The sequence below is a fragment of the Eptesicus fuscus genome, chromosome 6, assembly GCF_027574615.1.
Source record: "Eptesicus fuscus isolate TK198812 chromosome 6, DD_ASM_mEF_20220401, whole genome shotgun sequence".
Taxonomy (NCBI): domain Eukaryota; kingdom Metazoa; phylum Chordata; class Mammalia; order Chiroptera; family Vespertilionidae; genus Eptesicus; species Eptesicus fuscus.
In genome coordinates, this window is record NC_072478.1 from 25732463 (window position 1) to 25756295 (window position 23833).

At 50.4% G+C, this 23833-nt stretch overlaps 1 protein-coding gene across 2 annotated transcripts in view; it reads right to left on the reverse strand.

The window, feature by feature from the left end:
- VAV1 (vav guanine nucleotide exchange factor 1) overlaps nucleotides 1-23833 on the reverse strand; it is a 58996-nt gene that overhangs the window by 17991 nt on the left and 17172 nt on the right. For both annotated transcript variants that reach the window (XM_054717458.1, XM_054717457.1), the window contains exons 2-16: nucleotides 6908-7024; nucleotides 6399-6457; nucleotides 6213-6281; nucleotides 5896-6004; nucleotides 5708-5803; nucleotides 4520-4588; nucleotides 4206-4309; nucleotides 3551-3650; nucleotides 2854-2949; nucleotides 2521-2589; nucleotides 1947-2033; nucleotides 1759-1844; nucleotides 1219-1351; nucleotides 808-917; nucleotides 10-111 (exon numbers count right to left, since the gene is read on the reverse strand). In XM_054717458.1, coding sequence (XP_054573433.1) covers nucleotides 10-111; nucleotides 808-917; nucleotides 1219-1351; nucleotides 1759-1844; nucleotides 1947-2033; nucleotides 2521-2589; nucleotides 2854-2949; nucleotides 3551-3650; nucleotides 4206-4309; nucleotides 4520-4588; nucleotides 5708-5803; nucleotides 5896-6004; nucleotides 6213-6281; nucleotides 6399-6457; nucleotides 6908-7024 — 1406 coding nt within the window. The remainder of the gene's footprint in view (nucleotides 1-9; nucleotides 112-807; nucleotides 918-1218; nucleotides 1352-1758; nucleotides 1845-1946; nucleotides 2034-2520; nucleotides 2590-2853; nucleotides 2950-3550; nucleotides 3651-4205; nucleotides 4310-4519; nucleotides 4589-5707; nucleotides 5804-5895; nucleotides 6005-6212; nucleotides 6282-6398; nucleotides 6458-6907; nucleotides 7025-23833) is intronic.

A 23833-nucleotide genomic window follows, 5' to 3' on the forward strand; every position in this document is an offset into this window, starting at 1 on the left:
GACTCCCACCTCAGCAGCATCTGGCAAGCCTTGCAGGACGTGGTCTCCTCGAAGGAGAACATCTGGAAGTCATGCCCGTTGGCTGTGGCATTCTCAGGGTAGATGTTGGAGCTAGAGAGGGGGGACAGTTCCAGACGATGGAATAGTGTTCGGCCATAAGAAGAAGAAAGTGCTCATGCATGCTGCCACTTGGATGTGTCAGTACTTCCTTCGTTTTTATGGCTGAGTACCATTCCACTGCATGGACATATTGAATTGTGTGTAGCCATTCATCTTCTGATGGCCATTTGGGTGGTTGCCATCTTTTAGCCACTGTGAACACTTTGGCCCAGTGCTGTTATGAACATGGGAGGAGACAGAAAGCAGACTGGTGGTTGCCAGGGGCTGGAGGGGAAAGTGGGGAGTAACTTCACGGGTGCAGGGTCTCCTTTGGGGGGTGGGGATGGAAGTGTTTTGGAATTAGAGGTCATGGTTGCACAAGAATGTGATGCACTAAATGCCACTGAATTGTACATTTTAAATTGATTCAATTTGGGTTATGTGAATTTCACTTCAAGGGGAAAAAAAAAAAGGAGGAAGAGGAGGGAAAAGTTCTAGGCTGGTAACCAAAGCTTGCACAGAACCTTGGCATTCTGGGGAAGCAGACAGCCTTCAGCCTGTCCCTCCCATTTCCCAGATGATGAAACTGAGGTTCAGAGTAGTCCCACAGAATGTCAAAGATGTGAGACTAGACCACAGAATCGCCTCTCAGCCCCCTGCACCTGTGAGTCCTCTGAGGATATAAAGACGGAGGAGGAGGGGTCTCACATGGCCATCTCGAACTGTTCCATCCACTTCTTCTTCAGTTCTCGTGTCTTGAAGAACAGCTCATAGCCCTGAGCACCTTGGTCCTCGATCAGGAGAAACATGTGAGTCCACTGCAGGGAAGCAGGGTTCAGAATGAAGTACCCACCCTGCAGAGGGCGGGGCAACATGCCCACCAACCCTACGCCTGTAAGGAGCCAGTACCTGCCTCTCCGCCCCCAGGAGAACATGCATTTACCATAGTAAAGGGATGCCCAGGACACATCCATAAATCTAACACCCCCCCAACACACACACACACACACACACACGTCTGAGACAAACGCTCACAGACATTGCAAAGGCCAAGAGGAGTGTCTCAAGCACGGGTGCTTCCCAGCAATGGGGTCCCCAGTTCTGGCCTCAGAACCCCACCTTCTTGTTGTCACGCTCTCCCGAAGAGTCATCTCGAACCTGGAAGCTGTGCAGGTTCACAAAGTCCTTGAGGTCGTAGGAGTCCCCTCGGCGCTTACAGATGAGCAGGGCTTTGTCGAGCAGGAAGGCGTACCTGGGAGCAGCTGGGTCAGGCGCTTCTGCCTGGCTTCTCCCAACAGCCCCGACCAGCTCTCTGCCAGGTTCCTTCCACCCTCCAGGTCCACCCCGCTGTCCATCTAGGTCCTACCATCCTAGGACTCCTGCCCTTCTCTTCGTGGCCAACTTGGCCCCGCCCACCTGCCCATCTTGACCTCACCTATGTGTTCCCTGCTGGCCCTACCATCTGGTGGTCTCGGCTCCACACAACTATGTTGTTTTCACCTTGTCCATCTAGATTCCACCCGCTGGTCAAAGTGGTCCTACCCACATGCCTACTTAGAAACCTGGCTCCGCCCACGCCAAAGCTCCACCCAGATGTGTTAACTCCCCCCACCTACCGACCTAAGAACCTGGGCCCGCCCCCACCCAGGCCCCACCCACCTGTCTGTCTTGGAGCGGCGCTCCACGGAGGTGATCTTGAGTTCCCCATCGATCTTGGGCCGGCCATAGTGGGCCAGAGACTGGTCCTAGGCAGCAGGCAAGTTATCTGGCAAGGGGCCAACAAGGAGGAGACCAAAGTCCCTCCCTACGTGGCCACGCCCCTGGCCCTCCCAGCCTCATCCCCTCACCAGGTTCTCAATAGACAGCTGGAAGTTGGTGATCTGCCGCAGCGTCTCATTGTCCCGCTTGACCTCATTCACGCACTGCGCCAGGTCCTGGGGGTTAGCCAGATGTGAGTCTGGGCACCCCCACCCAGCCCAAACCCCTAACTGGCCAGGGATAGGGGTCAGCCCCCATCAGGGCCAGCAAGAGCCTTAAAATCAGTGTCCAGCCTGTCCAGTGTGGTTCAGCATCGACCTATGAACCAGCAGGTCACAGTTGGATGGTTGGATTCCCGGTCAGGGCACATGCCCAGTGAGGGGCATGCAGAAGGCAGCCGATCAATGATTTCTCATCATTGATGTTCTATCTCTCCCTCTCCTGTCCTCTCTGAAATCAATAAAAATATATTTAAAAGAAAGACAGTGTCCACAGCATGTCCGTGTCCTCAGGAGGACGCTGTGAATAACCTATCATAGAGGCATGTGGCCCTGTGGTGGTGGTGGGGTGGGTGTTGCCCATGGATGTGACTGTGTCTGAGTGGCGTTGCCCCGCGCTGTCCTGAATGTGTGTGACTGACACCCCATGTGTGTGACCACTCACCCTCATTGCATCCAGGGCCAGCCGCAGGTTCTCCTTCTCCATTGCGTCCTGCGTGTGTTTCACCAGCTCCTGCATGGCCCACAGAGGCAGACATCACCTGGGCCTGTCCTCTCCTCCCAGGCCTTCCAAACCAGCCTGGCCCCCCAGCTCCTCCCCACTCCTCCTGCTGTCCCTCCTCCTGCTGTCAGGAGGCCGGGCATGGCCCCACTGACCCTCCCAGAGGGTCCTAGAGTCCAGCCTCCAGAAGCCAGCCCCACCCCCACTCCTATGGCACAGGGAGGTAGAGATGCCAAGCCCATAATCCTGGGACCTAGGAGGTCCCCAACTGTGCACCTGGAGAAGGAGGTGGTACTTGAGCACTCGCTGCATTGGCACCATCAGCAGGTCCCGCAAGGTGAACCTCCCATTGTTTGCTCGCTGAGAACATTCCTGGGGGATCAGAGAACCAGGTAAGCAAGATGAGGTGGAGGCAGGTGTGGATTTTTCTAGAGCGAGAAGCATCCTACCTCCCCTGAGGAAATACGGAAGGAAGAATGCCATGGGGTGGAGGCCCAGGACCCGCCAGCTGAGTGGGGCTGGAGAGAAGTGGAGGGACAGGCCTCGAGGGTCCCCACCGTGCAAAGAGGCAGGATGCACGGGGCACCACCCCTGCCCTCGCTGTGCTTCCACCACACACGGGCCCAGGTTGGGGCTAGTCCAGGATTGGAGCTCAGCCTAGACTTGGTGCACAGCCAGGATTGGGGCTCAGCCCAGGGCTGGGGTTCAGTTTGGCTCAGTGGATAGAGCGTCAGCCTGCGGACTCAAGGGTCCCAGGTTCGATTCCAGTCAAGGGCATGTACCTTGGTTGTGGGCACATACCCAGTAGGGGGTGTGCAGGAGGCAGCTGATCGGTGTCTCTCTCTCATCCATGTTTCTAACTCTCATCCATGTTTCTGAGTCAGAGTTCTGCCATCTCCAACTCCGTGTCCTCCCTGCTGCCCCGGGGCCCGTGAAGGAGTGCGAGAGCCCCCCATTGGGGCCCGGCCCCGACCTCCAGCTTCATTTGCACATCCTCCCGGGCGCTGGCCACGCGGTCCAGGTGCTTGCTGGCCGACTCCACCTGGCTGCAGTAGCGGCCATAGATGAGGAACCTGCGGGAAGAGGGCAGGTAGCAGCGGCCAGACAGGTAACGGTGGCCGGCACCAAGGTCAGGCAGCTCTGGGCGTCAGTCCCAAACGGCCCACCTCTTCCCAGCTGGGTGATGCTGAGCCTCCGTCTCCCCGCCTATAAAATGGGCATAGCAATGGCATTTCCCATGTGGGGTTATGATAACATTAAACGAGATAACGCACAAGAAGCTCTCAGCACTGGGCAAATCATCTCTGCTCAATGTCCATTTACTTAATAAACTTATTGAGCACATACGTGTGCCAGGCCCTGTGCTACGCGCTTTAGGCATCGATGACTCAGTCCTGTACCACAGACTTTACAGACACGGAGGCAGAAGCACAGAGACGTTAAGTGGCTTCCCAGAACCACACACAGCTCACCAAAGGCAAAGCCAGAGGTCGAACCAGAGATGGTTAGCCCCTTGCCCAGGAGCAAAGAAAGAGAAACCCTCCCTGTCCGGTGGTCTCTAAAGTCAAAGTCCCTCAAACCCGGCCTGGGCAGGGCAGGGTGACCTTCAGGGTCCCGGCTGGCCTCACCTCTCCTTGTATTTGATGAAGACCTGGTAGAGGGTAGGTGCACTCGTGGTGGCCAGGGCTTCCTTCATCTCCTTCAGGAAGTGAGTGTGCACACGAAGCAGTTCCTAGTCAGAGGGAGGGGTGAGGGCCGGGCAGGAGCCGGGGGCTCAGGAGAAGGGTCATCCACTCGCCCTCTGTGTTGTCCGGCTTCCAAACCCCACACTCCAGGGACAGATGGGGCCAGCAGACGGCTCCCGGCTGACAGCAGCCCCGGAGCGGGGATCAGACACCAGGTGAGCAAGATGGAGGGGAGGGCTGGGGACAGGCCGGCTTACCTCGATGTTGATGAAGATGATCTCTATGTCTTCAGGTTTGAGGAACCGCTGCAGGGGCTTCATGAAGTGCTGCGGAGGGCGGGGAGAGAGGGATGGGGGAGGTGGGACCCTTCCTCCAGCCCCGTCCCAGAGAGGCAGGGACAGGGAGACAGAGACGGAGAGAGGAAAGAGACAGACAGAGACAAGGAGACAAAGGCAGGCAGGAGAAGAGAGACAGAGATGGAGAATGCGCACAAGCAAACATGTACATGACTGTTCACGCAGTTACCCACAACAGCGGCAAGTGGGAACCACCTGAGTGTCCATCGGTGGGTAACAAACCGTGGTCCACCCACACACTGGAATATCACTCAGCCATGAGAAGGCGTGAAGGACTGACGCTCACTACAACGTGAATGGACCTTGAACACATGATGCTCAGCGAGAGAAGCCAGACGCAAGAGGCCACAAATCGTGTGATCCCATTTACAGGCAATAGCCAAAATAGGCAAATTCTAAGAGACAGAAAGTAGACTACTGGTTGCCAGGGGACCTAGGGGGAATGGATAAGGAGTATGGGGTTTCTTCGGGGGGATGATGAAAATGTTCTCAAATTAAATAGTGGCGATGGCCCTGAACAGTTTGGCTCAGTGGATAGAGCGTCAGCCTGCGGACTCAAGGGTCCCAGGTTCGATTCCAGTCAAGGGCATGTACCTTGGTTGTGGGCACATACCCAGTAGGGGGTGTGCAGGAGGCAGCTGATCGGTGTCTCTCTCTCATCCATGTTTCTAACTCTCTATCCCTCTCCCTTCCTCTCTGTAAAAATCAATAAAATGTATTAAAAATAAAATAAAATAAAATAAAAATAGTGGTGATGGTTGCACAACCTTGTGTATATACCTAAAGCCAGTGAACGGTGTATGTTAAATGAGTGAATTGCACGGTACAGCAATTACATCTCAGTGAAGCTGTTTAAAAAGCAATGGCCAAAGGAAATAGAGGAAACAGAAAGTCAAAGAGATGAGGATGCACAGAGGGGAACGGAGACAGACGAAGAGAGAAAGAAGACAGGGTGAAAGCCACAGAAAACCAGGGAGGAAGAGACACACACACAGAGCAAGGCGTGGCCCCGCAGCGCGGGACAGGTGGGCGCACCTGCCGCCCGCTCCCGCGCACGCGCCTGGCAGGGGCTGGGTGGGGGCATCGCACCTGTTGGATGGAGCCCAGCGTGTCTGTGTACTTCTCCTCCGTCTGCTGGATCTCTCGCAGGCAGCAGCACCGCTTGTCATAATCTGTCATCTTGGGCTGAGAGCGGGGAGGAGAGGCCGGTGTTGGGGGACCCGGGACTGCCCTTTGGGCGTGCACCCATCCAGGCCCAGTCCTTCACCCCCACACACCGGCATGGGCACCGGCTCCGAGCGCATGAGGTCCTCATAGATCTCGTCGCCCTCGGCCTCCTCGTTCTCCACGCAGTCATACAGGTCCTCATCCTCCTCCACGGTGTCACTGCGGGACGCAGAGTCAGGCAGGGCCTCAGGAGCCCCCAGGCCAGGGACCCCTCAGGCCCCTCCCAGATCAAAGCGGTGGCCCCTTAAACCCCAAGGGCAGGATCATGTCCTCCTCAAACCCCAGGACACAGTGTTGTCCCTCCCGATGCTCAGAGCAAGACCTGGCCCCTCAGACCTCCAGGGCAGGGCCTGGCGCAGACACTCACTCGATCTGGTCGGACAGGCCGCTGTAGATGTCTTCATCCCCCACACTCTCCTCCTCGGTGGGGAAGGGCCTGGGGGAGCCAGAATGGTGTGAGCCAGAGGCCGGGGGGCCAGGTGGGGAGGGGGGTTTCAAGGATGGGAAAGATGGGATCAGCCCAAAGCTGTCTGTCACCTCAGTGGTTACTCACATGATCCCCTTGTTCTGGGCAATCGGGGTCCAGGACAGGGCGGACAGGGTGTAGATGACCTGTGAGGAGGGCCGTGTTTTGCTCAGCAAGCCCCTCGCCCACCCACATGCCAGAACAGCCTTGCACTCCAAGCAGCTGAGGCTGCACCTTGAAGTGAGACCCCCAGGCTTCTGGCAACCTAAATCAGGATTTCCTCCACCTTCCCGTCCCCCCCCATGTCAGCATGCCAGCGTTGCTGTTATTCTACTTAACTCCCATAAGCACTCAAAGAGGATGGGATGATATTATTCCCTAGGACTCAGAGAGGCACGGCCACATATCTGAGGTCACACAGCACGTGGTGAAGCAGGGACTCGCACCCCATTCCATGTCTCCTATGCCAGACTCTTTGCACCTGGACCTGGTCGGGCACATCGGTCCCCCCCACTAACTGCTCAGAGCCTGCCTGGTGTAGAGGTTCATGGAAACAAACTGAAACCCAATCTGTGGGCTCTATGCACCCAGCTCACCTTCCCGAAATCCTGCACATCGAAGAGGTCAAAGGCCTCAAAGAGCTCGCTCCTCTTGAGGCCAAACTTCTCACAGCAGGTAGACAGGAAGGTGCGGATGTTCTTAAGGCACAGGAACTGTGGGCAGAACAGAAATGAGGGCGGGAAACATAAGGGACAGGGAGAAGCTGGGCCCCTGCCGTCTGACTTGGTGACCCGCTCAGCCCCTCAGTAAACCACCCCCTCTTCTGATAAAGACCAAGCTGCGCCTGAAGCCACAGCTACCCCTCGATTATTTTAGTTCACACGACAAAGTTAACCATGAACTGGTAACCAAACATGCTATAATAAATACAAATGAATATTATTCAGCCGTTAAAAAGTTATGAAATTTTGACTTATGCTACCACATGGATAAACCTTGAAACGTTATGCTCAGTGAAGTAAGCCAAACTCATAAGGACAAGTACTGTGTGATTTCACTCATACGAGGTCCCTAGAAGGTCAGATCCACAGAGACAGGAAGGAGATGGTGGGAGCCAGGGGCTGGGGGAGGGGGATGGGAATTAGTGTTTGATGGGGACAGAGTTTCAGTTTTGGATGATGAAAAAGTTTTGGATAGAGGGGTGACGGTCACACAACAATGTGAATGTATTTAATGCCACTGAATTGTACACTCACAAATGGTTAAAATAATAAATTATCATTTTATTTATCGTTAATATATTTTGATACATATTTTATCTATATTTACAAAACATATATTTATATCATTTTAGTTATAATAATAATTAGTTTAGTTTTAATAATAAAAGTGTAATATGCAAATCGACGGAACAGCTGAAGAGCGGAATGACCTTCCAGACGACCTTCCGGACGAAGCCAGGGCTGCGAGGGCCAAGGCAGTCGGGGCTGCGAGGGCCCACCCATGCACGAGTTTCGTGCATTGGGCCTCTAGTGTATATATACACTGAGTGGCCAGATTATTATGATCTCTGAATGCATAATAATCTGGCCACTCAGTGTGTGTGTGTGTGTGTGTGTGTGTGTGTATATTTATTAGAGGCCCGGTGCATGAATTCGTGCATGGGTGGGGTCCATCCAGCCTGGCCAGGGGGAGGGGACATGGGCGGTTGGTCAGCCTGCCTGCTGGTCGAACTCCTGGTCGAGGGAACAATTTGCATATTAGCCTTTTATTATATAGAATATACACTGAGTGGCCAGATTATTATGTGTTCAGAGATCATAATAATCTGGCCACTCAGTGTATATATGTATGATATATATTTTACCACAATGAAAAAGTTTAACCATTACTCATTTTGAACTATACACTACAGTGGCATTTAGTACATTCACAGCTATCACCCCAGTTCCAAGACACTTTGATCACCCCAAAAGGAAACTCAGTACCCATTAAGCAGTTACTTTCCATTCCCCACTCTTCTCCCTTCCTCTTGGCAACCACTCGTTTGCTTTCTGTCTCTTGAATTTACCTATGTCCATCCACTGATAAATGGATAAACAAAATGAGGTATATCCATACAATGGGACATTATTCAGCCGTAAAAAAGGGCCAAGTAGCCCTGGCCGGGGTGCGTCAGTTGGTTGGGCATTGTCTCATGCACTGAACGGTTGCTGGTTCGATTCCCGGTCAGGACACATGCTTGGGTTGTGGGCTCAAACCCCATTAGGGGGCATGTAGGATGCAGCTAATCAATGTTGCGCTCTCACATCAATGTTTCTCTCTCTCTAAAAAACAATTTTTAAAAATCTTTAGCCCTAGCCAGTTTGGCTCAGTGGATAGAGCGTTGGCCTGCAGACTGAAGGGTCCCAGGTTCGATTCTGATCAAGGGTACATGCCTGGGTTGCAGGCTCAATCCCCAGTAGGGGGCGTGCAGAAGGCAGCCAATCAATGATTCTCTCTCATCATTGATATTTCTGTCTCTCCCTCTACCTTCTTCTCTGATATCAATAAAAAATATATATATTTTTAAATCTTTAAAAAAAGGGGGGGTAGTACTAATACACAAAGTGGATATCTTCAAAACCATGAGACTGAGTGAAAGGACCATACAAATGGTCACATCTTGTATGTTTCCATCTAAATGAAATACCCCTGAACTCTTCCAGTTTATGAGTCAACATACTCCTTTGTTGATTCACCAGTTTGGGATGGGTTGCTGTGACTTGCAACCAAAAGACATCAGCAGTCAGACACGCAGGTTGTCACACTGGTCTGGAGGGTATTCGGCTCTGTTATAAACAAGCCCTCGTGCCCTTGCATTTGCCCAATATCAGCTCAGTTCAAATGTCCCAATGGGCTCAGCTCTCTCCAAGGTCCCTCAGATACTACAGACTTCTAACCAATCTCCCGAACAACAGCCTCCCCTCTCGTGAAGAGCTGGCCTCTCCCATGACCAACATTCCCGGAGCAGGTTCATCAGGAGAGCTGGTTAAAATGAGTCTCCCAAAACCACGTATTATATGATCGCACTCATACGAAATGTCCAGAACAGGCAAATCCACACTGGAGTATTACTCAGCCACGAAAAGGAGTGAAGCACTGACAATCACTACAATATAAATGGACCTTGAACACATGACGCTCAGTGAGAGAAGCCAGAAACAAAAGGCCACACCGTGTGTGATTCCGTTTCTGTGACATGTCCAGAACAGGCACATCTGCAGAGACAGGAAATGGGTGAGTGGTTGCCAGGGGCTAGGGAGGGGAGAATTGGGGGTGACTGCTAATGGGGATGGGGTTTCTTTGGGGGGTGATGAAAATATCCTGGAATTAGATAGTGATGGCTGTACAATTTTGTTAATATATTAAAAATCACTGCATTGTACATTTTAAAGTGGTGAATTTTATGGTATATGAATTAACCTATATAATAAGAGCCTAATGTAAGTGTCCGGTTGACCAGTCGGCCGTTCAACCAATCAAAGTATAATATGCTAATGATATGCTAAGGCTGCTCAACTGCTCGCTATGATGTGCACTGACCACCAGGGGGCAGACACTCTGACCAATAGGTTAGCTTACTGCTGGGGTCTGGCCGATTGGGACTGAGCAAGACAGGCCTGACATGCTCTGGAGCCCTCCCACAGTCCCCCCCCCGAGCTGGCCAACCTCCCACATACCTCCCTGGCCCCAACTGTGCACCGGTGGGGTCCCTCAGCCTGGCTTGCGCCCTCTCACAATCCAGGACCCCGCTGGGGATGTCAGAGAGCCGGTTTTGGCCCGATCCTGCAGGCCAAGCCGAGGGACCCCACTGGTGCACAAATTCATGCACTGGGCCTCTAGTATCTCAATAAAAATGTGCATCTTCCAGGTCCTTCCCCCTCATACCTACTCGGTCTGTGGACTCCTGAGTTAGGTCCATCCCTCCTCTGCCCACAGCCCTCCAGGGCTCCCACCACCCTCAGGGTAAAAGCCTACATTCTCCACAAGACCCTGCATGACCTCCCCCATCACCTCTCTGCTCTCACCTCGTACCTCTCCCCCCACACCCCCACTCACTCTGCTCCAGCCACATGGGCCTCCTCACTGTTCCTCCAACACGCCACGCACAGTCCTGCCCCAGGGCTAGTTATGGCCGCTTCTTGGAAGGAAGGTACTTTTCCCCGTGTTATGGACTGACTTGTATCCCTCAAAATTCGAACATTGATGTTTTAACCCCCAGGTCATCAGAATGGGCCTGTATTTGGAGATAGAGCCTTTAAAGAGGTAGCTGAGGTAAAATGGGGTCACGAAGGCAGGCTCTAGTCCAATAGGATTGGTCTCCTCATAGGAAGAGATCAGGACCCAGATACGCTCAGAGGAAAAATCCTGTGAGGACACAGGGAGAGGGCAGGCATCTGCAAGCCCGGGAGAGAAGCCGCGGAAGAAACCGAACCCACTTACGCCTTGATTTGGACTTCCAGCCTCCAGAGCTGTAAGAAATGAATTCCCGTTGTAGAAATCCCCCGGTCTGTGGACGTTGCTGGGGCAGCCTGGCAAACCCGGACACGCTGGTGTCCACCAGGTTCCTTGCCACCTTCTTCAGGTCTTTGCTCAAAGGTCACCTTCTCCAGAGGCCCCCTGTGAGCGCTCTGTTTACAATGGCAACCTTCTCCCACTCTGTGCTTTCCTGCTCACCTCCCCCAAATAAATTGTCACTTTTAGGAGGGCGGGATCACTGTTCTGTTCCTTAGAAGACGCCCAGCTCTTAGAATAGTGTAGAGGACCCTTAATAAATATTTGTTGAATGGATGGGTGGCGATGAGGCCTGGAAATGTGTCTTTTAACGAGCTCCTGAAGTGATTTCTGGGTCCCTGCTAACCCCACTCTGTGATTCTACAATGACGTTTGTATTTTTAGACACCTGTTACCTGTGGTTGGCCATTAGATTTATTCCATTCTCATGACAACCCTGTGAGTTTTTATTTATTATTTATTTATTTATTTAGTTAGTTAGTTGGTTAATCCTCACCCAAGGATATTTTTTTCCCATTGGTTTTTAGAGAGAATGGAAAGGAAGAAGGGAGTCGGGGAGAGAAACGTTGATGTGAAAGAGACACATTGACGGGCTGCCTCCTGCACGAGCCCTGGCCTGTCTGGGGATCGAACTTGCAACCCAGACACATGCCAATGACCGGGAATCGAATCTGAAACACAAGCCAGGGCAGCCCTGTGAGTTTTTCAATGCCCATTTTCCCTATGGGGAAGCAGGCTCGGAGGAGGAAGGAACGCTGGCCAAGATTATGAACAGCAAGAGGAGATCCACAGAAGAGTTCGTGAAACGAAGCTCCAAGATGCTGTGAATCTAGAGACGCCTTTCTGAATCACAGCATCTCCCTGCCCCGCATGACTGCCAGTCATGGATGCGCTCGATCCCCAGCACTAAGTATTTATTAAAATCAAATACTTTACAATAAAAATTATATAGAGACACAAGGTGTACAACATGATGACTGGATATTCAGAGTGAAATGACCGCAGTCCCGCTAATTCACATTATCATCTCACAATCGCCACGTTTTGGTGTGTGATAAATGCCCCGAAACCTACTCTCCTAGCATACGCCCAGTGTTATCGATAACGTTATTAAGGACAGTCATCACGCCTGGACGTTACATCGCTTTCATCCTCCATCACTGGAAGGCTGTATCCTTTCCACCATGCTACTGCCCTCTGCTTGTATGAGTCTCTCTCTCTCTCTCTCTCTCTCTCTCGCTCTCTCTCTCTCTCTCGCTCTCTCGCTCTCTCTTGCTCTTCCCCCTTCCATCTATCAACCCAATGATAGATAGATGGCATGGGATCCTCACAACAGTCCTGCAAGGTAAGTACTATTCTTACCCTCATTTTACAGATAAGGAAACTGAGGCAGAACCAGACGGCCAGGATGCAAGCCCAGGCAGCGTGACTTTGAGTACTGGGCCTTAACAGCACATACGAATCAACTCCGCACACAGTGTATCTCACACTGCCCTCCTCAGATCGTCTGTTCTCCATCATTGCTACATCCCCCGGCTATCTAACCCATTCTCTGTGAAGCATGGACTTTGAATTCACTTTAACTTAAACAGATGTATTAAAGGAGAGAACTTTGCATCCTACCATCACAGGAAACTGGGATCATTGGCTGTAAACCAAAGCCAATGCAATATGATATAAATATGACATAAACGGTGCCATTACATTGTGGCTGGACCTGTTCCCTCTCTGCCAACAGAGATTAGCCACAGTTGAGAGACACATAAAAGTCAGAGCAGCAAGTTACCATCCATTCCTGACAAAGAGAGAGAGAAAACCACTCTTGGCAAAGTAGGAATGGAAAGGAACGTCTACAACCCGATTTTAAAAAAAGCATCTTCTAAAAAAACCTTAAGACTTTGTTTTAAATAAAAAGCAAAACATTATACTGAATCGTGAAATGTTAAAAGGAGTCCCTGCAAAATCAGAACCGAGTCAGGGGTGCCCGCTATTACCATTTTTATTCACCGGCGTATTGCAGCTCTTTGCCTGCACTGCAGTGCAGGATGGAGGGAGAAGAGAAAGAAATACATGGTCATTCTTGTAGATTATAGGATCGTGAACACAGAAAGCCCAAAGGAACGTACAGATAAATAACTAGCATTAATAAGATAACTCGGCTATTGTGCCAAGTGAAGTAAGTCAGAGAAAGACAAATACCATATGATTTCTCTTATGGGTGGATCTAAAAAACAAATGAGCAAACCAAACAGAAACAAACTCTAGATACAGGACAGACTGATGGTTGCCAGAGAGAAAGGAGTTGGGGGCTGGGTGAAAAAGACGAAGGGAGTAAGAAGTACAAATGGGCAGTTACAAAATAGTCATGGGGATGTAAAGTACAGCACAGGGGCCCTAACCGGTTTGGCTCAGTGGATAGAGCATCGGCCTGCGGACTGAAGGGTCCCAGGTTCGATTCCGGTCAAGGGCATGTACCTTGGTTGCGGGCACATACCCAGCAGGGGGTGTGCAGGAGGCAGCTGATCAATGTTTCTCTATCATCGATGTTTCTCTCTATCCCTCTCCCTTCCTCTCTGCAAAAAATCAATTAAAAAATATATATTTAAAGTACAGCACAGGGAATATAGTCAGTATCTATAATAATAAAAGTGTAATATGCTAATTAGACCAGACGTCCTTCTGGACAACCTTCTGGACGAAGTCAGGGCTGCGAGGGAAGCCCGGGTCCCGGGTGCCTGCCAGTGGCCGGAGGTCCCGGGTGCCAGAGGGAAGCCAGTGCCAGCAGCCGGGGGAAGGAAGGCCTGCTCTTGCATGAATTTCGTGCATTGGTCCTCTAGTATTGCAATAAATATGTATGGTGCCAGGTGGGTGCAAGACTTATTGTGATGATCACTACATAAGCTATATAAATGTCCAACCCCTACGCTATACACCAGAAACTAATATAACATTGCATGCCAACTATAACTGGAAAATAAGCCCAACCTATGAACCAGGAGGTCACAGTTTGATGCCCAGTCAGGGCACATGCCTGGGTTGCAGGCTCCATCCCCAGTAATGGGCGTGCAGGAGGCAGCCAATCAATGATCCTCTCTCATCGTTGATGTTTGTATCTCTTTCTCCCTCTCCCTTCCTCTCTGAAATCAATAAAAATATATTTTTAAAAATAAAAATGAAAAATTATTTTAAAAAATAAAATAATTTCTCAATGTGACTAAGTACAATATCAACACACGAAGTTTACCATGGGTTAGTACATCATCGATGATCAATCAGAAAATGTTTTTTATTTTAAAGGTAACATTTGCAAAATTCTAGAATAAGTAAAACTAACCTACGGTGATAGAAATCAGATCAGTGGTTGCTTCTGGGGTGGAAAGGGTGGTGGAGATTGACTCAGAAACCCCACAAGTGATGGAAGTGTGCTGTCCTGATAAGAATGTGGTTTCACAAGGGCAGGCACGTGCTGGACCTGATTGAACGGTAAGCGGAAGACTTGAGCATTTCGCTGTATGAACATTGGACTTGGGTTTTAAAAGGGTACCATTCACTGTCGCCTAAAAATGTAAACAAACAAACAAAACAGACTGGTAATCTCTAACAAATCTAACAAAAAGAAGTGCAAATCTTTTATGGAGAAAAGTATAAAATGCTATTGAAAGACATAAAAAAGATCTAAATAAATAGAGTGAAATATATACTAATTCTTATCTAGAAAGAGTCAATACTTTAAGTTTTTCAACCCTCTTCAAAATTGAGTTATAGATTCAATGCAACTTCAATTAAAACCCCCAAATGTTGCTTTTTTAAAAAATATTTTTTTACTGATTTTAGAGAGAGAGAGAGAGAGGGAGAAAGAGATAGAAACATCAATGAAGAGAGAGAATCATTGATTGACTGCCTCCTGCATGCCCGCTACTGAGGATCAAGCCCTGACCGGGAGTCGAACCATAACCTCCTGGTTCATAGGTCGATGCTCAACCACTGAGCCTCATAAATATTTTAATAAGATTTATTCTAAGCCAGATCATATTCATTCATTTTGAAGTTTAAGGATTTTGGTTCTTTTATTTTTATTATTTATTATGTTTACTGGGTTTTTCATTGAACTTGACAGATGAATGTAAGAATCTGTGTGGAAAAGCACAGAGTTGCAAATAGCCATGACAATTCTATAAGGAAAAAATAAAGTGGGAGTACTGGGCCTACCAGATACCAACTTATCACAAATCTACAGTAATTAAGACACCCTAATTATAGTAGTCAGCCTCCAAGATGGCCCCCAGAGGTCCACAAACCCCGGGATTCATGCCCTGTTTGTAATCCCCTGTCACCCTGAACCAAGACCAGCCCTGTGTGACTGACAGAGTATGGCAGAAGCAACAATGTGTGACTACTATTCAAGGCTAAGGAATACAAGGCATTGCGGCTTCCACTCTGGCCTCCTGAGCTGCTCGCCGGCCGGCCGCCGTGTGATGAGACCAATCAGTCAGTCCCTTGCAGAGGTGGATGTGGAGAGGAACCCAGGTCCTACAGACTGAGCCACCTGTGCCCCTCCCCTCCCCACCCCCACCCCCCGCAGCCTGTCAACACCTGACTGCTGGTGTCAGAAATCCGGACGCAAATCGTTCACGAGCAAAATGGCTATTTTAGATGATTACGTTTCGGAATACCTTGTTACTCTGCCACAGGCGTAGACGTGGATACATTTCAAGAACATAATGTTAAGTAAAAAATCAATTCCCATACATATATTATAATTCTATTTACATCAAGTATAGACATCAGAAAAATTAAGCAATAAAAGGTTTAGGGATACACAAGTAGCAAAACTATAAAAAAAAAAAAAAAAACAATCAAGGAAATGATTGCCCAAAAGTTCAAGAGAGTGGCTACTTTTAGGGAGTGGGGCAAGGGCAGGGTGTGTAATCACGGAAGGGCAAAGCGGGGCTTTTAAGGCTGTTTCCCAAACTGTGGGTCATGAGCCATTAGCAGGTCGCAGAATGAGCTTAGCAGATCCCCCTAGGACGGAATAAAACACGTTGCGATGTTTTCTATGTAGAAAAGATAGGGGTGAAGAACTTCCATTTCAGTGGCCCGTGCTCTTGTGGCAGTGGGCTGGGAGTCATTGAGGGGGGGGAGGGGAATGCATTTCTTACTAAGGTTAAGAGTCTCAAAAGCTTGAAAAACACTGTCTTTATTTTTTCAAGTTTATTTTATTGATTTATTTATTTATTTTATTTTTTACAGAGAGGAAGGGAGAGGGATAGAGAGTTAGAAACATCGATGAGAGAGAAACATCGATGAGCTGCCTCCTGCACACCCCCTACTGGGGATGCACCCGCAACCAAGGTACATGCCCTTGACCGGAATCGAACCTGGGACCCTTCAGTCTGCAGGCCGACGCTCTATCCACTGAGCCACACCAGTTAGGATGAAGAACACTGTCTTAAGGATTCCCAAGAAATGGTAATGTTCTGACTCTTCACCGGAGTGATGGGTGCGTTGCTCGTTTTCTTATTCTTTAAACATTTCCTATTTGCTTTCCACATCCTTGTGCATATGTGACAGATTTCACATCAGGAAGGGTATGTGACCACAGAGCTGAGCCGAGACTCTCCAAGGAGAAACGAGAAGGGCTGACAAAGAACCACGGGGGGAATGCCTTCACCGCGGGGTGAGCGATGCTCTTTGTGGTGTGTCCGTGGTCAGCCTAGAGCAGCTCAGGTGCCACCTGTAGTAACTGGTGCCACCACGGTGACTAAGTTACTTTACCCTCATCTTTGCTCTGTGTGCAGGACGTTACAGTTGTCGGAGGTGTTACTTATGTGACAAATTGAGCAGCATGCTCAGGTTGCATCCCTGTTCTAGTTGGGGGTCCCTGGAAGAAGCCCCCGAAAGAAGCCTCTGGGGTACACGTAGTAGATCTGGGAGGTGATCCAAGAAGGACTCAGGGCACAGGGAGGTGGGGCAGGGAGGAGAAGGAAACCAACCCAGGAGCTGTTCCTCAGGACCTGCTGGCGTCAGTGGGGGCTCCATCCTCTCGGGGCCTCTGGAGATGAGGTGGACATGGCCAGAATCGCCCCATCTGGGAAATAAGAACACCCTAATATTGAGCCCTCCGCTCCCTGCGGCTTGATTGTGGGTGCCTCAGGGGGTAACTTCCCAGCACTTCTAGGCTTCCCTGTGCAGGCCACGAACCTTCCTACACCAGAGAACGTTCTGGGTCAGAGACTCAGGGGGCCATCAGGAACCCTCTGCAGGTGACCCCAGCGCGGCCTACGAACGTCTGGGTGGGGCACCCACAGCACCTGTCTACCCCTCCCTCTCATCTTGCAGAGCTTCGTATTGTGTTCACTGCAAGAATGACTGCCACACAAGTGCCTGAAGGAACTGAGATTCCACAGAGTCCACGGGAGAAATATGGGATCAGGAAGAACTTCCCAGAGGTGTGGGGATAGGACAACAAGGCGCTGATAGTGGGAGGAGGTCCGGACACATTTCTCCCATCAGCCAGTTCACTCCGGACCAGGGTCACCGCACCTTGGGTGTGACCATCACCAAACGTCAGAGTTTCCTCTCCAGCCTCCTCTCCTCCGCCCCTGGACCCAGGAGGAAGATCCTGGGATGGAGGGAAAGGTAGGGAACAGGATGGAGAACAAACCCCCAACGGGCGCCTAATCCAACAGGACACGGGAAGATCCTCCTACCTTCTGTGTGTCTTGAGGCAAGTCACCCACCCTCTCTGAACTTGCTGGGGAGCATCATAATGCCTACTGTGTCCTGTTGTTATAATTCAGTACAATAATCCATGTAAAGGGCTTGGCATGGTGTAAGCCCTCAATCTCTGAAAATGGTCATTATCCGTATCACCACAACTGTCACCATCATCACCATCATCACTGTCATGATTATCACATCATCACTGTTATTATCACCATTACCACCACCATCATCATCACCACCATCACCATCACCATCACCATCACCATCACCATCACCATCACCACCATCACCATCACCACCATCACCATCAATACAACCATCACCATCAATACAATCATCATCTGCAGTATCACCATCGTGACCACCCCTCACCCCAAGCCCTGGTTGGGAGGAGGTACCATTTATTGAGAACTTAGTCTTTGCTTTTTTAAACTTTTTAAATAAATTTCAGAGAGGAATGGAGAGGGAGAGAGAAATAGAAACATCCATGATGAAAGAGAATCATTGATCGGCTGCCTCCTGCACGCCCCCCAATGGGGATCGAGCCCACAACCCGGGCATGTGCCCTGACCACAATCGAACCTGGGAACCTTCAGTCCGCAGGCTGACGCTCTATCCACTGAGCCAAACCAGCCAGGGTGAAAACTTAGCCTTTTCCAAACCTTATACAAAGAGTCTGATCTGCAGAGTTTTAATTCTCCCAACAGAGTTGCTACCAGGATCTAGGAGGCAGGCTCTCATAATATCTGTCCTTCCAGTTATAAAGACCCAAAACATTAGAGTCGCTTTGACTCTTCTATTTCTCTATCACTCCACTTCCAGTCCATCAGCAAATCCTGTTGGTTCCACCTTCAAAATATATCCAGAATCCCACCCCTCTCTCCACCTCCACTGCCACCTCCCTGGCTTGAGCCACCATCATTGCTCACCTGGATTATTGCAATGATCTCCTCACTAGTCTCCTAGCTCCTGTTCCTGCACTCCTGTAATTTATTTTCAATACAGCAGCCAGAGCAATATTGTCAAAACCTTCCCAGGACTCTCATCCCATCCAGATGCACCCCCAAGTTCTCCCCACAGCCCAAGGCGCTGCCCAACCTGTGCCCATCACCTCCCTCTCTCCGCCTTGCTTACTCTGCTCCAGTTGCATGGGTCTCCTCGCTGTTCCTAGAACGTGTTAGGCACGATCCAGCCCCAGGACCTCTGCACTAGCTGTTCCCTTCTGCTTAGAATGTCAGGCCCACATTTAACCTGGTGCCTCCCTTCCTTGTCTCTTTCACACCTTTGATGAAAGTCACTTCTCAGTGAGACCTTCCCAATGGCTCTAAAATGGCAACGCATGAACGCATGCACGCACATCCTCCTTTTCTGCTTTATTCCCCGCCCCGTGCAACGTACTGTCTAGAGCCCTGTATGTTTCACTTACTTATTCTGCTATTGTCTCTCTGTCCTCCACCCAGCCTCCCCTACACACTGGAACATCAGCTCCACAAGGGCAGGATTCTCCCTTATTTGTTCGCTGCTGTGGCCTCACTTAGTACAATGACTGACACAGAGTAAGTCTCAATGGAAGTTGGTGAATAGATTCATGAATCCCCATTGGGCAGATGAGATAACTGAGGCTCAAGGAGGAGGCATCGCCTGCCTGAGGCCACAGAGGAGGACTGAGGAGCCACACACCAGCTCTCTGGACTCGAAGGCCATGCCCCTGACCACTGCATCCCTGTCTCTTTGAACCGCACCGGGCTTCCCCCTGGTGTCACACAGGACCGTGATGGAGGTTCGGCATGTGACAAGAACCACATGTACCCTCTCCAGCCCAGCAGCCTTTGCGAGGTCATGGGCTGACTCCCGCCAGGGCTCGCAGGTCACCAAGGGCAACAGAACAGATGGTCTCATCTGGGCTAGGGGAGGAAGTTCCTTCCAGAACTCAGGGTGATCAGCTGAGCCTTGAGACTCCTTCCTCCCCATCATGTGACACCTCAATGTGGGGGAGGGGAGTGGGGATATGACTCATCAGCCCTCAGGGCAGGAGCAGGGCCAGCTGAAAAAGAGGGGCTACCTGGACAGCAGGAGCGCCTGAGGTGAGACCACCAGAAGAACTTCCCCATAGCATGTGACGTGGGAGAAGGTGGCAAAGCACAGGAGGCCCTTTAAACAAATATAGGCTGGGTGTATGAGCACATTTCCTCTTCGTTGGGGGACAACCCCTTCAGCTCCCCTCTGCCTGCCACCAGAGTACCAGAATCCGGCTGGCATCTTACCCACATGCAAATCAGCACTCTGGCACTTCCCTTTTGCCTGCAGGTCCCCATCAGGGCAGTGCCTGCCCCAGACGAAGAAAGAGCTGGAAAGGTTAGCTAATCCCCTGCCCTCCTTCAGGGAACCAGTGGGCAGGGATAGAGCCCTTTTGGTGGCTGCGGTGGGAGCAGGAGAGGGGACCCAGAGCTGAGCACACTGCGGCACTCAGCTCCCCCACCCCCACCCCAGCCCCAGGGAGAGGCCGGAAACAGGAAATGCCTGTTACCAGGGCTTGCCGGGGAGACAGAGAAAGGGGGGGGGGGGGGGGCCCTCTGCCTTCAGCCCTTGAAGCCCCTTAATCTTGAAACTGCAAGACTTCATCTTGCAGACCAGAGAGGGTGGCTGTGCTGTGCACCCTTTTCAAAGCCTGTAAGCAGAGGTACAAAGCATAAACTCACCATCCTGGTCTTCAAAGCCCTCCCTGCGCCAGCCTGTGTCTCCTCTCCCCTCTCCAGCCACCCCAGCACACACCCAACATCTCAAAGACAGGCAGCGGGGTCCCAACAGACTCCCAGCCCAACGGTGGATCTTGGATGGGTCTCTGCACCTTCTGGTGCCTCGGTTTCCTCATCTTCACATAGAGAATGAGAATACCAACCAAATGAATCTCCCCTCTAGCACCTGGCCCACGAGACAGGGTCGTACATTCATTCAGCAAGCATGTATTGAGTGCCTACAGCAGGGGTTCTCAAACTTTTTAAACAGGGGGCCAGTTCACTCTCCCTCAGACCGTTGGAGGGCCGGACTAGAGTTTAAAAAAAACACTATGAACAAATTCCTATGCACACTGCACATACCTTATTTTGAAGTAAAAAAAACAAAAAAAAAACCCGGCAAAAACACCCGCATGTGGCCCGCGGGCCGTAGTTTGAGGACGCCTGGTGTGTGCCTAACCCTGGACCTGCTGGTGGCCAAGACAAACCCTGTCCTCGCAGAGCATGTCCAGGAGAGACAGACGCTGAGCAGATTTCACCACAGGAGGCAGTGTGCAGAAAAGCACAGAGGGCCCCGGGATCTGGTTCAGTGGGAGGTGTGTCTGGTAAAGCCAAGGATTAAGGGATGGATGGCAAAGCAAAGAGGAGAAGCAGTCCAGGCAACCCTGGCACGCTGCTGGTGGGAGGCCAGATGGTGCAAGCACTTTGAGAAAAAAACGGTTGGGCAGTTTCTTCAAAAGTTAAGCATGCACTACTACCATGCAACCCAAAGTTCATGTTCATGTGGAGACCTGTACACAGATGGTCCCGAAACTTTATCTATCAGAACAAAAACTGGGAGCAGCCCAAGTGTCCAGGCAAAGGGAACAACAAGTGAGGGGGCTCTGAGCATCCAACCACCCCCTTCCTGGGTTCAATCCATAGTTCTTGAGCACCTACTATGCTCCAGGTAGTGGCCCAAGTGCTGGGGATACAGTTGTGAGCAAAAGAGGTACCGATCTCTGGCCCTGATATTCTGGCAGATGGACACAAGCAACATATTATATGCATACGAACATAGCTTGTCAGGAGGTGGTGAGCGTTAAGAGGAGACAAATGTTGTTCCGTCCACAGAATGGACTACAACTCGGTGATAACGAGTGAAGAAGTGACGCACACAACAGTATGACGAATCACAAAAGAATCATGCCAGGCCAGCATGGCTCAGTGGTTGAGTACTGACCTGTGAACCAGCAGGTCATGGTTCAATTCCCCGTCAGGGTACATGCCCTGGTTGTGGGTTCAATCCCCAGTGTGGGGTGTGTAGGAGGCAGCTGATCAATGATTCTCTCTCATCGGCAGAGGTGCAGATTAGAAGGGGTCAATGGGGAATAAAAGGGACATCTGTAATACTTTCAACAATAAAGATTTTTTTTAAAAAAGTGAATAAACCTTAAAAAAATGTAGTCACTTATGGGGGAAGGTAGGAACTGGGTATGTGTGGGTATCTGAGGGACAGGACTAGGAGTTAAATTTTTCCCTGTATGACTTTTTATGCATTTTAATACTTGAATGATACGGATGCATTACTTAACCAAACTGTTAAATAATCTAAAGATTCTATTGGGCTCTCTGTCCCCTGGCACCGGCTTCTTCTTAACCTCAGCGCTGCTGACATTGGGGGCAGGATAATTCTCTGTTGTGTGTGGCATCTGTGGGCTGTTGAGCAGCATTCCTAGCCTCTATCCATTAGATGCCAGCAGCATCTCCTAAATGGGGGGGCAAACCCTAGCCGGTTTGGCTCAGTGGATAGAGTGTGGGCCCACGGACGGAGGGTCTCAGGTTCGATTCTGGTCAAAGGCACATGTCCTGGCTGCGGGCTCGATTCCCAGTAGGGGGCATGCAGGAGGCAGCCGATCAATGATTCTCTCTCATCATTAATGTTTCTATCTCTTCCTCTCCCTTCCTCTCTGAAATTAATTAAAAATATATACATTTTAAAAAGCCTGATATTGCATGATTCCACTTAACTAAAAGATGCAAACACACCTATAGTGACCCAAAGCAGATGGGTGATTGCCTGGGGATGGCAGGTGGGGGGGGAGGGGGGCAGAGAGGGTGGGAGGAAGACATTTCGAAAGGGTAGGAGGAACCTTTTGGAGGGGATGCGTTCACTCTCTTGAGTGGGGCTGGTTTCACACGTACGTCACAATTTATCAAATAGTGTATTTTAACTATGTTGTCGTTTACTGTATGATAATAAAGCTGGGTGTTTTTGTGTGTGTGTGTGTTTTTTAAAGCCAGTGGGAGACCAGATATCTGTTGTCTTTCCCCTACAACTAAAAGCTTTAGGGGAGCATTTAGGGGATGGTAGGTTGGGAAAGAAGGAATAATGTAAACCATCATTGGTCTATAATGCAAAAGGTACTCTCCTGTCATATTCTTATTCCTACCTGATAAAATATACTAAATTGGAGACAAATATGTGCTCTTTCTGTCTGAATAAATCTTCAAGTTGGTGGGGGGAGAAGGGGGAGAAAAGGTGTTCCAGGCAGAGGGAACAGCATGCGAGGGGGCTCTGATCATCCGACCACCCCTTCATGGATTCGATAAATAATTATTGAGCATCTACTATGCTCCAGACACTCATACAAGTGCTGCAGATACAGCTGTGAACAAAAGAAATACACATCCCTGCCCCATGAGGATGACATTCTGGCAGGAGGCAAGCAATGTGTTACATGAATATGAATATAGCTTGTTAGAAGGTGGTGTTAAGGGACAAAAATAAGCAGGAAGAGGGGGTGGGGAGTGCCAGGAGGGGGTGCAATTCTAAATAAGGAGGTCCAAGAAGCCTCATTGGAAGAGTGACATTGAGTAAAGGCTTAAAGGAGGGGATGATGCAGGTGTATGTCTGGGGGAACAGCATTCCAGGCAGAGGGAACAGCCAGTGCAAAGGTTCTGAGGCTGGACCCTGCCTTGTGTGTTCCAGGAAGAGGGTGGAGGCCAGAATGAGAAAGGGGGAGTGAGACCGTGTGAATCAAGGGTGGTCTCAGGTGCTTATTTATAAAAACAGGCCATGTGATCAAAAGGGCAAGTGTTGTCACCCTAAACATCCCACCATTCTGCCATATCTCCCAGAATGCCTGCAAGGGAAGCACAAATGGTTGGCAGCTTTTTAAGCATTTTCTCCAACTCCCCCTGGTCCCCTGCTCAATCACAGATTAGCCTGAAAGCAACAGCCCCACATCTCTGGGAGTGCTTGCATGCCATGCCCATCTGGGGGTCATTCCAGGTCCCCGGGGCAGACAGCCACCCCGAGGTGGAGTCCTGGAGATGCTGTCCATTGAGGAGCCATGAAGGTGTTACAGGTGTTCAGCCTGCGCTAGAGGCGGCTCGGGGGAAGCCGGGGACATGACCATGGTAAGCAGATCTCTGATACATTGTATGGAGGAAGACTGGTCAGCTGTGTGCTGGTGGCCCATGACAAGGACAGTCCTAAGAAAGATCTGGATTGGCCTGCTT